Source organism: Salvia miltiorrhiza, chromosome 8, assembly GCF_028751815.1.
Source record: "Salvia miltiorrhiza cultivar Shanhuang (shh) chromosome 8, IMPLAD_Smil_shh, whole genome shotgun sequence".
NCBI classification, from domain to species: Eukaryota; Viridiplantae; Streptophyta; class Magnoliopsida; order Lamiales; family Lamiaceae; genus Salvia; species Salvia miltiorrhiza.
Window position 1 is genome coordinate 11,396,339 of NC_080394.1, and position 15,926 is coordinate 11,412,264.

At 35.5% G+C, this 15,926-nt stretch overlaps 1 protein-coding gene and 1 pseudogene across 2 annotated transcripts; one reads left to right on the forward strand and one right to left on the reverse strand.

Annotated features, from left to right (window-relative positions):
* Positions 1 to 6,155: 6,155 nt before the first annotated feature.
* On the forward strand, positions 6,156 to 12,184 carry LOC131000968 (phosphatidylinositol/phosphatidylcholine transfer protein SFH6-like). Of its 2 annotated transcripts, none has more exons than XM_057927121.1 (15): positions 6,156 to 6,495; positions 6,611 to 6,721; positions 7,240 to 7,543; positions 8,047 to 8,146; positions 8,263 to 8,529; positions 8,644 to 8,721; positions 8,827 to 8,928; positions 9,021 to 9,070; positions 9,160 to 9,259; positions 9,355 to 9,450; positions 9,545 to 9,658; positions 10,175 to 10,307; positions 10,820 to 11,193; positions 11,708 to 11,782; positions 11,867 to 12,184. In XM_057927121.1, exons 2-15 carry the CDS (start codon positions 6,688 to 6,690, stop codon positions 11,885 to 11,887), a joined length of 1,848 nt encoding a protein of 615 aa, XP_057783104.1. In that variant the 5' UTR covers positions 6,156 to 6,495; positions 6,611 to 6,687; the 3' UTR covers positions 11,888 to 12,184. The 2 variants fall into 2 exon arrangements, with proteins under 2 accessions (XP_057783104.1, XP_057783103.1); XM_057927120.1 differs by having other exon boundaries at positions 6,294 to 6,495; positions 6,588 to 6,721.
* Positions 12,185 to 12,567: 383 nt separating this feature from the next.
* On the reverse strand, positions 12,568 to 15,418 carry LOC131000970 (phosphatidylinositol/phosphatidylcholine transfer protein SFH12-like; annotated as a pseudogene).
* Positions 15,419 to 15,926: the final 508 nt, after the last annotated feature.

Genomic DNA, 15,926 nt, shown 5'->3' on the forward strand with positions numbered 1-15,926 from the left:
TGGCGTAGAGGTAGGAGATTAATGTCCAAGATCTGGTCTTAGATTTGAGTCCTCCGTCGCACAGTATTTGATTATTATTATTATTATTTGATAAAATAATTTCTTTATTTATTTATGTAATTTATCAATAGAAAAAAAAGAAAAATTTAATAAGATCACATCACTCTTTACCTTTTTTGATTTTGGGCTCTAACTTCTTTACTACTATCGGACTTTATTGTCCAAAACAAAATTTACCCACACTTGAAATATTATCTTCGGCCCAAAACCCGATTTGTAGAATCCGAGTTTCTATCTATTCATATTTCAGATTCAAGTTCATAGGTTGTTTTTATTAACACAAGGCCATAAAGTTTGCATGCATCGGCGCAGTTCATTTGTTAGGAAACTATAGGTCAACTCATTAAATAATTTACGTGCCTTGCAATTTTAATAAGTGGTTAGTTCAACTATATTTGCTAATTGAGTTGGTGGCCCTCTAATGCCATTGTCAATTTGTCATAACCAAACGGCACGCAACCACCTATTTTGGTAAATTAGCAAATAAATCATAAACTTGTATCACACCAAATTTCACATGTTAGGTGCGTTCTTTTTTGTTGTAAATTTATCATGACAAAAAGAAGGATAAACAAAATTTCACCATTTAAATCATTCATTTCTTTTCCCATATTTTCTACTTGACTCTTACTCATTCCTCATTTACAGGGATAATATTATCCCTCCAAAAATGGTGTGATAATATTATCCCTCCTTTGTAGTGTAAATGAGAAATGAGTAAGGGTCAAGTAGGAAATGTGGAAAAAGAAAATAATGATTTAAAGGGTGAAATTTTGTTTATCCTTCATTTTTCCATGATAAATTTACAACCAAAGAGAACGCACCCTTATAGTCATACAAGGGAATTCAACTACCGTATAATGGATTTAACTTATACATATTTCCCTAATATTCATCAAGCTTAAATTTTTACTTATATTTCACATATCTCATGTTAAGTCAAGTTGAACATATATTTGTTTAAGTTAGTATGGAATGATAACAGTCATAACATACTTCATAAGTTATATTTGAACTTGTTCGTATACCTCGAATAAGCTTTTATTGAATAGTTCTGAACCAGTTTGATATTTATATGTTTGTTTGTTTTGATTTTACTTAACGAACTCGAGTTTAAATTGAACTTTAAATCACATGAAAAAAAAAATTAAAAAAAGAAGAAGTAAATTTAAACTTTGTTTGATATGCGTAAGTTCAAACAAACATGAGTTTAATACCATATTATTTTGGTTGTATTATTTAAATGAATTATATATCTCACCTATAGGCTAGATATAATTTATCTATCTATCGTGTTTAATATGTCAAAGTATAAATGAGATATACTCCCTCCGTTCTATTGGTAATGACTTATTTTTTTTTTTTGTCTATCTTATTGATAATGGTCTGTTTTAAAAAAAAGAAACTTTTTTTTTTCTCACAAAAAGTTGTGGGCTCCATCAAATTTATTTTTAATAATTATTATTCTTAATAATCGTGACGAAAAGTAATTAGTCATTATCAATGGAACAGAAGGAGTATATGCTAAGTTACATTTTATATAAAAACAATTGAATTTTTGCAAATATCTCCTTACGTTTAAGTTATAAATTTGCATTCTAAATTGTTAGTTTTTTTCCCTTTCAACACATTCAATATCGATTGTAGGTACTTCCAGTGGATTATCATAAAAATGTATTATTATGATAGATGCATAATCATAAATGATATCCATCTTAACCATAAATTTAATCGATATCTATAAAATAAATTGATCTCTAAATCCTACTACTATAATTTATAATAGTTGACATCAAAGTAGTATATATGCAATATAAATGTAAACTAGTTAAGAAAGTCAACTACCACTCATGAGGGTGATAAGTCATGACTTAAAGTAGTTAGAGCATCCGCATTGGGACCTCCTTGATAGCCTCCTTGATAGCCTACTTGATAGTGTTTGTGTTATTGAGTAGGTAGTGCTGCATTGGGGTTCCTTGATAGCCTCCTTGATTATTTTAGTTTTTAAAGAGGAGAGAAAAATTTTTAAAGAGAAGAAAGAATTAAAAAAAAAAGAAAAAAAAAAAGAAATTATCGAGTATACTCGATAACTCGAGTAGCACTCGAGTAGCACTCACTTGCATCGCCTACTCGAGTGGCTACTCGAGTTCGAGTAAGGCATCGAGGAGAAGCGATGCCAATGCTCTCATGATTAAGATCTTGAATTTTATGGTTTTCGAATTTGAAAATAAAACATTATTAATATCGGATGCCAAACTTGTACTTTATAGTTGACCTTTGTTGGATAAATAAAAATAGCACTTGATACTACATTTGTCCTCTTCTTTTTGTAACTTTCACATACTCCTATCATCTAAAAGCCACAATCTATTCCATAATTTGTTTTCCCGAAAAAGATTTGTTATCCATACCTTATTTTTGATAAATTATATAAATAAATAAATAAAAATAAAAAATTGCACGACAAATAACTCAAAATCCATGATCAACCCATGATCTCAGGCTTGAGCATTAACCTCTCATTGCTAGGCTTTGTTTTTCATATTCATTTACACAATTTCTTTTCATTAATTTATGGGCTATATATGTGTATCTGGAATCTGGATATACAATGCATTCAATTCATTTTAATTAAATTCTAATTATGATATGTAATAAATTTTAATTAGAAAGCGACAAACTCTAATTAATAATTAGTGGACCCTATCGAGATTTTAATTAGCACATAATCATAATTAGTAAATACTAGTAATTAGTAAATCCTAATCAAAACTCCAATTAATCCTTTTTTTTAACTACTTATTACTCCTAATTATTAATTTATACCAATTGCAGACAATCGCACCAAGGTTTTTGCCTTTTAATTTTATTTCATGTAATTCACATTTTTACAACATATAATTATAAATCAAATAAAACTATTTAAACTTTATTTAACGTACATAGTAAATAAATAAACTTTATCTTTCATTATATAAAATCTATAAATCGAGCTCAAATTTGTTCTCACTGAGTATGCCGTATTTTGGAATAGTTGGTACTTGGTAAAACTAGTGTATTACCCGTCGAAATTCGACGGGTACATATTTTCTTGTAATTTATATATTTTATGTTATTCTTATGATAATTATATAAAATAATTTTTTATGTAAATTATTTATATAATTAATTAAATTAAATTAAATTAGTAATACATTTTAAATTATATTAATCTCAACAACTTTTAGTAATTAAATTATATAAGTGAGTTACTTCATCATAGCAAGAATATTGTAAATTTAATTAAATGAAAGAAAAAAGATTGTAAATTTCAAAGTTGAGGGGCGGGTTTTTAGGGGGAAGAGGAGAATGGTGAATTTGAATCTTGAATGTCAATATTAATATAAAAGGTCATCAACGTTTAAATATTTATGAAAGAATAACGTTTCTTTTGTTATTTTATCTGGGGGTTTTGGCAAATAAAATCATGAATTATTTTGAATTTGTAATTTTAACGTGACTTTTAAAGTGTGGCGAATTAAATCACCATCTTTTTCATTTTTTGCAATTCCGCCCACCTAATTTTTTTCGATCGCCATAATATTGAATTGGAGCTTACGTGAATTAGTAAAGATGACGTCGTTTTTGTTAGGCATAAACGATATTGTTTCGTACGATTTCAATTAAAAATTTCTCCAAATTATAAAGGCATTGTATTCTATATTTTGCACCATAATTTTCAATATCTAGCAATTTTATAGAAAATAACGTCGTAACATGAATATTACGTGGCAAACTAATCCACGTAAACTCCAACTCTCAACAATCCTACGACCAAAAAAATTAGGGGGACGAAATTGCAAAAATTGAAAATGTGGTGATTTAATTTGCCACACTTCAAAAATCACGTTAAAATTGTAAATTCAAAATAGTTCGTGATTTTATTTGCCAAAATCCCTTTATCTTGTTCATTCTAAATCAAGATTTAGGAGGCAAAATATACTTGGTCAGTTTGAATCTAATTTCTCAAATTCACTATACATGCCAAGATTTGAATTTAATCTTATGAATATGGAATGGCCTTACACATTTTTAATACCTCATTTCGTCCACGATAAAAGTGGTGTTTTACTATTTTCGTTTCTTCATAATAAGTGTAGTTTTTTCATTTTAAGATATATATATATATATATATATATATATATATATATTATTTTTCTAAAATACAAGAGATGTATATTATATAATCAAATAATCAACCTGCACGCAGACGGGACATCTACACCACACAAAGGTGAGAAAACTACCCGCACGCAGGCGAAATTGAACCCAAGACCTCTCACAAAAATGACTCTTTGGGTGTCTCAGCTTTGCTATTTAAGTTAGGCATCATCGGCTGACATATACCTTTATACTTTACTCCATTCACACACAATATTTACAAAAAAATTATCTCACAAACTATTTATTTATTACTTAACAAATCAATTCGATCAAACTTTTTCTCTACTTTATACATACTCCCTCTGTCCCACTCTAGTATATTCGTTTTCCCTTTTGGGACGTCCCATTATAATAGGCTCGTTTTTCATTTCGAGTAAAAAATGTATTTAATTGGTATGGACCACAACACTGTTCTCATAACAAATAAATTTCTTAATCTCCATGCTAAAAAAAAGAGCCTATTTGATTGGGATGGATGAATTATCTTTCAATATTATCTTAAAACTCGTGTATTCTTATTCACACTATATTTACGGTGGAGGGATGGAGTATAATACTCCATTCGTCCTAGCTTTTAGTGTCCATTTCAGAGTGACACGAATTTTAATAAAGTGGTTGTGTGTATTGTGAGTGGAAAGAGTCTCACCTTTTATGTGAGTGTTAAAATAATTAAAGTGGAGCAAGGATCCCACCTGCTTTTATTAAAAATAGAAATAGATACTAAAATGTGGGATAACCAAAAAAAGAAAAATGCATACTGAAAATTGGAACAGATAGAGTACTGTAAAATACATAAATTTTTCATGAGCGCTCATTCAATTAAAATGTGGTCACACACACACACACACACATATATATGATTGGTTTATACAAGAAAGGGAATTTATACAAGAAAGGAAGAAACATTGAACATGTCAGTAATACGGTTAAACATATTAATAATTTTATTGAACGCTTGGGGTTTTTGGAGTTCGAAATCTGAATACGTTCAACACAATTACCGATATGTTCATCGAAAATTTGAATGCGAAATTTAATCTTAATTATTGACCTTTCGATGAACAGGGCCGACCCTTATGCATTGGAAGTGGGGCAATGGCCCAGGGCCCCTAATTTTTGGGACCCCCAAAATATAGGCTCAATACTAATATCATACCCTATTAAAAAAAATTATTTTCCTACTTCTAATTCTAAGTCAGCGACAACACACAACAACAAAATAAATACAATAAATAAATTTATACGCCCCCAATCCAACTGTAGCAGAACCCATGAATTGAATAGGCTCACTCATCTCTCATTCTCTCTCTCGCTTCTCTGCACTCTCCTCTCTCAAATCTGAATTTGTCGCGGCCTCAAGCTCAAGGGTCGTAGCAAACGACTCCGGCGTTGCTCCTGTGGTTCTGGTCCTGCTTTTGCTGTTCTGTCGGCGCCGAAATATCGACTTCGGCCGTCGCACGCGTTACATGAACTGAGAGAGTACTGACCTTGCCGGACAAATGAACGGCAGGAATATCTCCTCTTCGTTTTTTAAGGGGCCCTTTTTTTTTCCTTTTCGCCTAGGGCCCCCAAAATGTTAGGGCCGACCTTGTCGATGAATCATGATCAATGACTGAGATTGATTCTCTATTATTTGAAAACATTTACTTCTTCATAAAATTTTCTTATATATATAATCTGAAGTGAAGTGGATTTACTAGTTAAATTTCAAATATCTATAATACACAAAAACTTGGGTGCAACTGAATTAATCCGCATCTAAAATAGTGTTATTTATACTATTAAGATCATGATATGAATTCAAATTCGGGTAAGTGATGGTGCATCCGGTTGCACTGGAACCAAGACCACCTCGTGCTAATATTTAACGAGTGTGAAGTGTAGTAATAAGTAGATTCCCCCGTCTCCTCCGAACTTTTGGCAGCGAGCAGGCGAACATTCCTCACCCCTCCTCCTGCTGCCACGTGTACTGGGCCCCACACCCCGCATTTAATATTTTTCCTCCCTAATTCCTCGCCCCCTCAAAAAATCGCCGACACCCTAAAATTATCCGGCGATAAATACACCTATTTTCCTTTTTATTTTAAATGACACTATATAATTATTCTCTCTCCGAAACGCTCCCCTTTCTCTCTCTCGCTCTGTGCCTGCATTAACTACTTGCCGTTACAGATTTTACTGCATTTATTACCGTGCGATCATCCTCGTGATTCGCCCCAGTACTTTCTCCAGGTTCTGTTCCTCCTCAACTAACTATTGGGTTTTCGATCTACGAAGAAATTTAGGGTTTTTTACTTTCTTTGATTTGTATTGCGTGTTTTTAGCTGATTGGAGGTGGGTTTTTCAGTGCGGTGATGTTTGGTTAATCGATCGATAAACTTATTCGGTCATCAAGAATTTGCTGTTGGTGATCGAGAGTTGGCGATGTCGGGTCCCTTGGATAGATTTGCCAGGCCATGTGAGTTTAATTTTTAAGATTTCTTTGTTATTCTCGATCTGCATTCGCTGTTAATTAGCTGCTGTTTTGCGGGTATTCCGTTTCATGTGTGAATTAATGCGAACCTAATTAGTTTCCAGGTGTTTGGGCCTGTCAATTTGATTTTTGAGCCTGTAACTAATCGCTGGTATTGATTTGCTTTCTACTGTGTACGAGCTAGGTCAGTTTAGGGTACTGTTATTTTTAGTATTTATCTTTTAGCTGTCACATGATATAGCATTTTCATAGGCTGTATATATTACTCTTAGAGGATTTAACTTCTTATCGGTGAAATACTTTTCACAATATTGAAGTACAATGCACTAGCTAATTGGCCAGATCTTGAATCCTTATATACTGATGCTTAAGCGGAATATTCTTCAAAAGTGTTGCTTAAATGTATCTACATGTTTTCTTGTTCTTATTCTCTACATGGTTAATTTTTTTTTAAATTTGCAAATAGTTACTTAAATGTATCTATATGTGACCGTGTGAACTAGGCTTCGAGGGTTTTTCCGGTAATGAGGAGAGAAGAGAAAGAAAGTCCGATTTTGAGATTTCCGAGGATGAAAGGAGGACTAAAATTGGTTCTTTGAAGAAGAAAGCACTTAATGCATCTTCAAAGTTCAAGCATTCTCTCAAGAAAAAGAGTGGTAGAAGAAAGAGCGATGGTCGAGTCAGTTCCGTTTCAATTGAAGATATCCGGGATGCCGAGCACCTGCAAGCTGTCGAGTCATTTCGGCAAGCCCTAATATTGGAAGAGCTTCTACCAGAAAAGTTTGATGATTACCATATGATGCTGAGGTTATATTCTTTATAATTTTACTTTTATTTATGGCCAGGTATATTGATTGAAATGTTGGGAGGACTGAGAAAATGGGGGTGAAATCTTGGTCATAGAGTGATGAAGAGGATCTATCTCTATGTAACCATTAAATCACAAGGATATTTAGTAAAAAAACACTACATTAATTTAATTGGGAGCTAAAAACACCATATCTAATCTGCCCGAGTGATGGAGATAGCATTTCTGGTGTAGGATTGTGAGTTTAGGATGCTAGCTATTGTAATAGACTCCACTGGGTCATTCATGGAGCACTTTCTAAACTGCTCACTGTTATACTTATACAGACACTTTCTCTTCATTGTTGAACTGAGGCTTCAGTGCTTCATAACTTTCTTGATACTCTGAGGAGAATTTTCTTTTTAAGTTTTATATTGTCTTGCCCCCTTCCCTGCTACTTTTGATTTTCTTATTGAATAAAAGACACTTTCAACTTTAAGAATGTTGAGAAATTTGCTTGCAGGTTTTTGAAAGCAAGAAAATTTGATATTGAAAAATCAAAGCTCATGTGGGCTGATATGATCCAGTGGAGGAAAGAATTTGGTACTGACACAATTATGGAGGTAAAACCAAAATATTTTCTACTAGTGACTTGTGAGAATACAAATGTTTTCTTGTTCTTATTCTCTACTATTTTCAGCCTTTGAAAGTGATCTCTACCATTTATTTTATCCATCAGGATTTTGAGTTCAAAGAGTTCAATGAGGTTATGAAGTATTACCCCCATGGCTATCATGGAGTTGACAAAGAGGGGAGGCCAGTGTATATTGAGAGACTAGGGAAAGTAGAACCATACAAACTTTTGCAAGTTACTACCATGGATCGTTACATAAGATACCATGTGAGAGAATTTGAGAAATGCTTTGCAATTAAGTTTCCAGCTTGTACAATTGCTGCTAAACGGCACATTGATTCAAGCACGACAATCTTAGATGTTCATGGCGTGGTATGTTATACACGCCTTTGCTTTAAACTTCTCTGATGGTTCTGAATAAGGAACCGGTTCTATTTGAAACCCGTTGTGTTTGATTTTTGTTTTGCCTGCTCGATCATTTTCCAGGGCTTGAAAAACTTCACCAAGAGTGCACGGGATCTCATCATGCGGCTCCAGAAGATTGATGGTGATAATTATCCTGAAGTAAATCCTCAAAACTCTGCTTTTTTTTAGGAGGGGGGACTTTACTTGATTAGTTTTTAATGTGACAAATATTTCTGTATATTAACTGATGCTTCCAAATTGCAGACTCTTCATCAAATGTTTATAATCAATGCTGGTCCAGGCTTTAGGCTACTATGGAATACTGTAAAGAACTTTATAGATCCCAGGACAGCTACCAAGATTCATGTATGCTTGCTCTTACCATTTACCCTTTTATGGTATTTGGTTGAGTTACTGACTGTGACATATTGATGTCTCATTTTCTTGAATCAATTCAGGTTCTTGGATATAAATACCAAAACAAGTTACTTGAAATAATTGATGCCAGGTAAATGGGTGGTTGTGAAAGTCAGTCACCTTCTTGTAACTACCATTAATGTCTTTTGTGATCTTATCATATTTCATGTGAACATGCAGTGAACTACCGGAGTTTTTAGGAGGAACATGTACATGTGCTGATGAAGGTGGTTGCCTTTCTTCTGATAAAGGACCCTGGAAGAATCCAGAAATACTTAAGGTCGTGACTTGCCCATGATGTGATGCAATTGTACATGTGTTTCCTTTCGAATTCATTTAGTATGAAGATAGTTAACTGTCTTCTTTCTGGTGCAGATGGTGCTTAATGGTGAAGCACGACGTGCCAAGCAGATTGTCAAAATTATCAACAGTGATGGGAAGGTAGTATACGCCAAGCCTCATTACCCCATGGTATGACTACTAGGGTCTCTTACATTGTTGAGTCATATGCTGTCATTCCATACTTTAGTGTGAATATTTTTTACAACTCTTGGTTATGCAACAGTTGAAAGGCAGTGATACTTCTACAGCAGAGTCTGGTTCTGAAGCTGAAGATATTGCTTCACCCAAAGCCAATAGAAGTTTTTCACAACTTCGGTTGACTCCAGTTCGTGAGGAGGTACGGTCAAACATAAAGCTTTATACTGATAGATGGTCTCAATCTGCAGTTACCCTGCTTGAGGAAAAATGAATATGTTATTGCTTTTCTTTTCTCTTTTTTTCATTTCCACTTTGTAAGGATACAAAGTGTTTGCTGGCCTGATATATTTAACATCTTGACAGTGAGTGAAGATCTCAGATGAATCACAAAACACAAATGCATGTTCCTCATGTTGAGCTTTCCCCACATCACTTTCTTAAAAGAATTTTCTGAGTTCCATAAATCTAAAGCATCTAGAAGAAACTTGTTATTCTGATATTCAGTATGTCTGAAATATTATTATATCTATCTTATAAGTTATAAATTATTGTTAACTTATTTATATCTCTTTACTTTTTGCTTTTAAAATTTCATCTCCTTGCAACAAATCAAGTCGGGCTGTGAAAATGGATTGAGGGAGTACAATTTATCATGAGAGTTCAGTTTATTTTCATTTTTATCATGGATGCTCAGGTGGTTTTGACTCATTTGCAGGCTAAGGCTGTAGGAACCACCAGTCATTTTGGTAATTTTTCTGGATATGATGAATATGTACCCATGGTTGACAAGGCTGTTGATTCTGGCTGGAAGAAGCAGACAAGTATTGAGAACTTTAATGTTTCTGAAGGTTATTTCACCATTTCCTTTGTGCTCTCTCTAAATTAATTTATGGATTTCCTATTTGTGCATTATAGTATATGCATATATTCTACTCTTTTATTTTGCCTTGTCACTTGATTGTTTGAGTTGTATGGACCACCCTATCTCCCAGTACTCCCTCTATACTCACCAGCATGCATATGAGTTAGCTTATGTATAATTTGCTTGTTTTGCCTTATTTCTGCTCTTTTATATTGGGTGGATATGGCCATATGGGTGATATGCAGAAAGAAAAGGAAGGCAATATGATGTTACCCACCTCCACCATCTAGAGCTAACTCTTTTAGTTAATAATGATAGTATGAATTGCTGACGTTGGTGACTACTTACTGAACAATGTCTTTTCATGTCGATAGATGTATTTTCTCGTGTATTTGGTTGCTGAAGTCGATGGTTTCCTTTTGGGTTTTCCATGTTTGTTTTCTGTATAAACAGATCTTCTTCCATAATGTTAATACTTGTGTGGAATTCTTGATCCAGGGCCACCGCCTGATTCACACAAAGTACCAGCAGGATTTAACGCTCGTGTTTTGGCAGCTCTTACGACATTCTATATGACCCTTTTCTTTTATTTCCGCTTAATTTCATGCCATATAAAAAAGAAACTGCCCAATGCATCAATGCAAGATGAGCAAACCACTCCAGAAATTGACTTTAGATCTGCATCATCAACATCATCTCTCAGGGATACAGAAATCCTATCTTCTGTCCTGAAGAGGTTAGGGGAGCTTGAAGATAAGGTGAATACTCTTCAGACAAAGCCATCTGAGATGCCACATGAGAAAGAAGAACTGCTGAATGCGGCTGTTTACCGCGTGGATGCCCTAGAAGCAGAGTTGATTGCAACCAAGAAGGTAATTTCTATCTGCCCCACATGGCATTACACCTTTAATGATTAAAAAAAGCTATGATCAAGAAATAGTGGTTTAGTTTTGGTCAGAGTCCCACCTAACTTTATTGGCTAGTTCCCCATCTAAAAGTTAAAGAATATGAATTAACCAACATGGTGAGTGATTAGTGACGTAGTGCTGTGGTTCTAGGAAAAACAATTTGTGAATATTATGTTATAAATAATGTTAAACTTTAACCATTTAAAGAAAACCTCAAGAATTAAGAAATATCATGTATACAGCGCGCCTTTCTTGCCATTCTTTCCACATACTATGAAATCTTCTGTATAGGTAATTTATGTCTATAGTCTGGTTCCACCTCTGGAATTTCTTGCTATTGGTGTCATTCATATATTGAGAAATTACCCGTACAGGCAACTTATGCCTTGTCTGGCCCCGCTGCCACTGATCCCCTAGGCTTGTCTGCATGTCTTGTAGTGTGCTAGAACTGAGATGTTTCTTTTTCACCCTGCTGCAGGCTCTGCACGAGGCTTTAATGAAGCAAGAGGAGCTGCTTGCTTACATAGATAATCAACAATTCGCTAAGCACCAAGTGAGTGAACACACGATTTGCTCTTTATCTGATACTACGTGTCATGATATCTCATTCTGACATGCCTTGTGTTCCTTTGTCCAGAAGAAGAAATTTTGCTGGTAAGCTGCATTCTACATGGAGCTTGGACGGTTGATGACATCTTTGTTCGTGTTTGATGCTTACAGCTTACTCCCTAACCTTCCAATCAGAGATGTAAACTGAGTTGCCTAACCAACCATCATAGAGGTGTAACTGACAATGTAAATTTCCAGCAATAATTTTTACCGAACATACATATATGCATCGCTTTTTTCATCCCTTTTCTGGGAACTACAGTGGGTTTCTTCTTTTTATAACTTATTGACGATGTTACTAACACATTTTAAGCGATATATTGAGGCAGAGTAATACTTGACTCAACTTCATTGTTTTGAATCTTTAATTCTCTCTTGTTACTTTAATATGAATATGAATTTTGACGTTGCTTGGATTTGCTATATTGATCATTAGCTGATCTTCATTTGGATAATTTGATGTGCATCAAATGCAGAACTTGACTTTGTCTATACCATTGACCACATAGGCACAGTTGTAATAATAATAGTGTGTGAAAACAAAGAAATACAAGTAATTTTAACGAAAATTTAGTATACGTTGTTTGATATTTTTCTTAAGAATATGTACAAGTTTATAGAATACTAGTATTATATAAAGCCTAGAATTAGTCGAAGAAAAGTAATATCTGGAGGTGTTTGGTAAAATATTAAAGAAGAGATGTAGCAAAATATTTAGAAAATAGAAACTGAAGATGAAAGTCTTTCATTATATATTCTTGGTAGGATGCATGAAATCCTAAGGAATTAATGTTTTAGAGGTGCTGTAAGCAAGAGCCGAGAATGCTGAGGTCGTCTCTCGGCCTACAAACGGTTGAGTAAAATTTCAACACAAACAGCAAAGAGTTCTATTTACATAAGGTTTCAACAAGTTCTGAAAAACACAGCAAACTTATATGAATGAATGATGAGAGAATGGTGTTTGATGCACAACACCATCTCTAAAAATAATCAAAACATGTTGTAATTTCTGCGCTTTAGAAAGCAAAGAATCTTTTCTTCCTCTTCTTTTTCTTTTCCATGAAGGCAACGAGTTCCTCTTGTCGAACCAGAGCATCCTCCAGAGTCTGCAAAAACAAGCATTTTCAGTTTATTTGATGCAATATGGCAAAGGCTTTTTGTGGATGAGGGTTGGTCTTTTAGTACCTTTTTGGTTGTAGACAGCTCTTGCTCCAGCATGTCGATACGTTGCAAGGCACTATTCAGCATCTCTTCTTTTTCAGGTGGCATAGTTGTGGGCCTTTTGCTGAGGATGGTGACTTTCTCCTCTAGCTCGTTGAGGCGTTTCATCATGATGAAGTAGTCCTCGTTTGAGACAGGTTCCCTAGGCAAGCTGGTGCCATCACTGTGGATGGAGGAGGAGTAGAGGGTGGCATCAGTGAGTCTCTTTGGCATGTTTCGTGTCATACGAACCATGGTCACGACTCCCATCACGATAGTCATCACTCCATTCAAGAGATGGTTGCTGATTCTCTCAGAAGGCTTAGAATCATGTTTTGCAGGGAAACAATCCGTTGATGCAGCTGGAAAAGAAACATGAAGAATCAAGTTTCTATGAATACAAAAATGGCAAGCATAAGTGATTTTGCACCTTTAGGATGAGCAAAATTGATTTGTTTGTCTGTTGTTCGCACGATAGCTGTAACGGGCTTGTCAACCATGGGGGGTTCGTCTTCACACGCACTTGGTGGTTGCTTGCTCAGCTGTAGAGGATTGATACATAAGGTTGAAGACCATGAAAACAAGCTAATATTTGCATCCAACTCACTTACCTCCTGATCAAGAGGAGCAGGAGCTGTGGGAGATTCATTCACAGGTGAAAGCATGATTTTGTTTGCCCATTTGTGTTCATTATTCCGGACCATCTTGCAATCAAAATAGGGTTGGTTGAAATGAAACACAAATTGGAGATGAATACAGACATTAGACAACAAACCTTGATGATGTCAGGGTCATTCCAAGGGCCCTTATCAGAAAGCATGCAACCACCTTTATCTTCACAGGTGCATGTACCGCCCAGGGACTCCGGTAGCTCACTGAGATACAACATCTACTATCATATCCCAATTCTGCATATTCTTCAATATACTGTTCAAAATCATACCTTGCATCAATGATCTCAAGAAGCTTGCTCTGGTATTTGTTACCCAAAACATGGATCTTGGATGTGGTCTTGGGATCAAGGAAGGATTTAACAGTATTCCACAAGAGCCTGAATCCAGATCCTGCGTTGATTATGTACATGCGGCATAGTGTCTGAAGACGAGAAAAATCAGATTTTGAAAATCAAAGGGTTAATGAAGAAAGAAGCAAGTAGGCATACCTCAGGGTAATTATTACCATCAATGTGCTGAAGGGTCTGAATGAGCTCCCTAGCAGCCTTATTGAAACTCTTGAGTCCCTGAGAAGCAAAGAAATTGAAGTGAGCAGAAATATGAGGAGAAGAGAATGTGGTTGCATAGGCAGATTACATACCACTCCTTGAACATCCAAAATGGTGGTGCTCTGATCGATATGCTTCTTGGCAGCGATGGAGCAGGCCGGGAACTTATCAAGGAAGGTCCTCTCGAACTCCTGCACGTGGTACTTGAGATAGCGTTCCAAGGTGGTGACTTGGAGGAGCTTGCCGGAATCAACCTGGCCAAGCTTCTCAATGTAGATAGGGCGGCCATCTTTGTCGACGCCGTGATGGCCTTGCGGGTAGTATTTGACCACCTCGTCCCTCTCCTTGAAGTGGAACTCATCCATGATGTTGTCGGACCCGAAGTCCTTCCTCCACTGGATCATGTCGCCCCACATCTGCTTCGTCTTCTCAATGTCGAATTTCCTGGCCTTGAGGAACCTCAGCAGCATGTGATAGTCGTCGTGTTTGGCGGGGCAGCAGCTCCTCCAAGATAAGGGCCTGACGCAGGGCGTCCACGGCTGCCAGCTCCTCCGCGTCGCGCTCCTCCTCCTCAAACACAACCGACATCACTCTGCTGCTGTTGCGCCGCCCCTTTCTCGTTAAAGAGTGCCTGAATTTGGAAGACGCGCTCATCGCCGCCTTCTTGAATGACCCACCCCCACCCCTCTTTTTCCTCTCATCCTCCGCTACATCTGTCTCAATTTTCTCAACACCTGCAACCACAACGCCATTTTTACCATTCAAATTTCATCAAACATGCACCAATAATATATAGCATATGAAGACCGACTCACTTGGCCTCAATGGGCGTTCAAGAGCGCCAGGAATGTTGCCGCTCATGATTGCGATTGATCAATTTAACATGAGAATTAAACAATCCAACGATCACGAACATGCAGTTTACCTGCAACTTCCAAACTTAATTATGTTGCAGAAAATACAGGTGGTGTTGTATGAATTTGGATTCATGGAAAACAAACCTTCGCCGAGAAGATAAACTATACCCACCAAGAATATGAGAAAGATTTCAACTTGGGGCAATGTTTTAGAGAGAAATAAATAGATAGGGAGTGATGAGAAAGAGGGAACCTAATATACAAGTGGCCGAAAACATGGAGGGCCAATCATAAACAATGAAATGGGGGATATTAATATTAATATTCATCATCATCTTCTACCTGATTACGAGTCAAAGGCCCCCCATTATTCTTTCAATCCCGCATAAAATCAATGGCTGCCCATTATTCGTTCTCTCCCATTCTTTAAATATATCTGTATAATATATGATCTACAAAATATCCATGGAGATATTTTCCGATACATTTATTAGGTATTACAGTTGGCAACTACGAAGTGCAAGCCACTCCCATCCGCCGAATGCATGCAAACTAATCATATACTATATTCTAAAATCTAAAATACTTCCAACTTCCAACTATAATATATTTGTGCTGTAAATTCTAATAGAGCTCAACGTCTTCACTCATTTATCATTTACTCCAGTTTAAATTTAATTTATTAAATATATTTAAAGTTGACGATATTATTTTGCTTATTGAAATACAAAGGGGAGGTTTCAAATGATAACTCTTATTTAACGCAGGAGGAGAGGTTCAAATGATAACTTAAAATAAGAACATTGAAT

Coding starts and splice junctions, on each gene's coding strand:
- LOC131000968 (XM_057927121.1), top strand. CDS start 6,688: ATGTCGGGTCCCTTGGATAGATTTGCCAGGCCAT. Junction 8,929..9,020: donor GGACAGCTACCAAGATTCAT/GTATGCTTGCTC, acceptor GAATCAATTCAG/GTTCTTGGATATAAATACCA. Junction 10,308..10,819: donor GAACTTTAATGTTTCTGAAG/GTTATTTCACCA, acceptor TTCTTGATCCAG/GGCCACCGCCTGATTCACAC.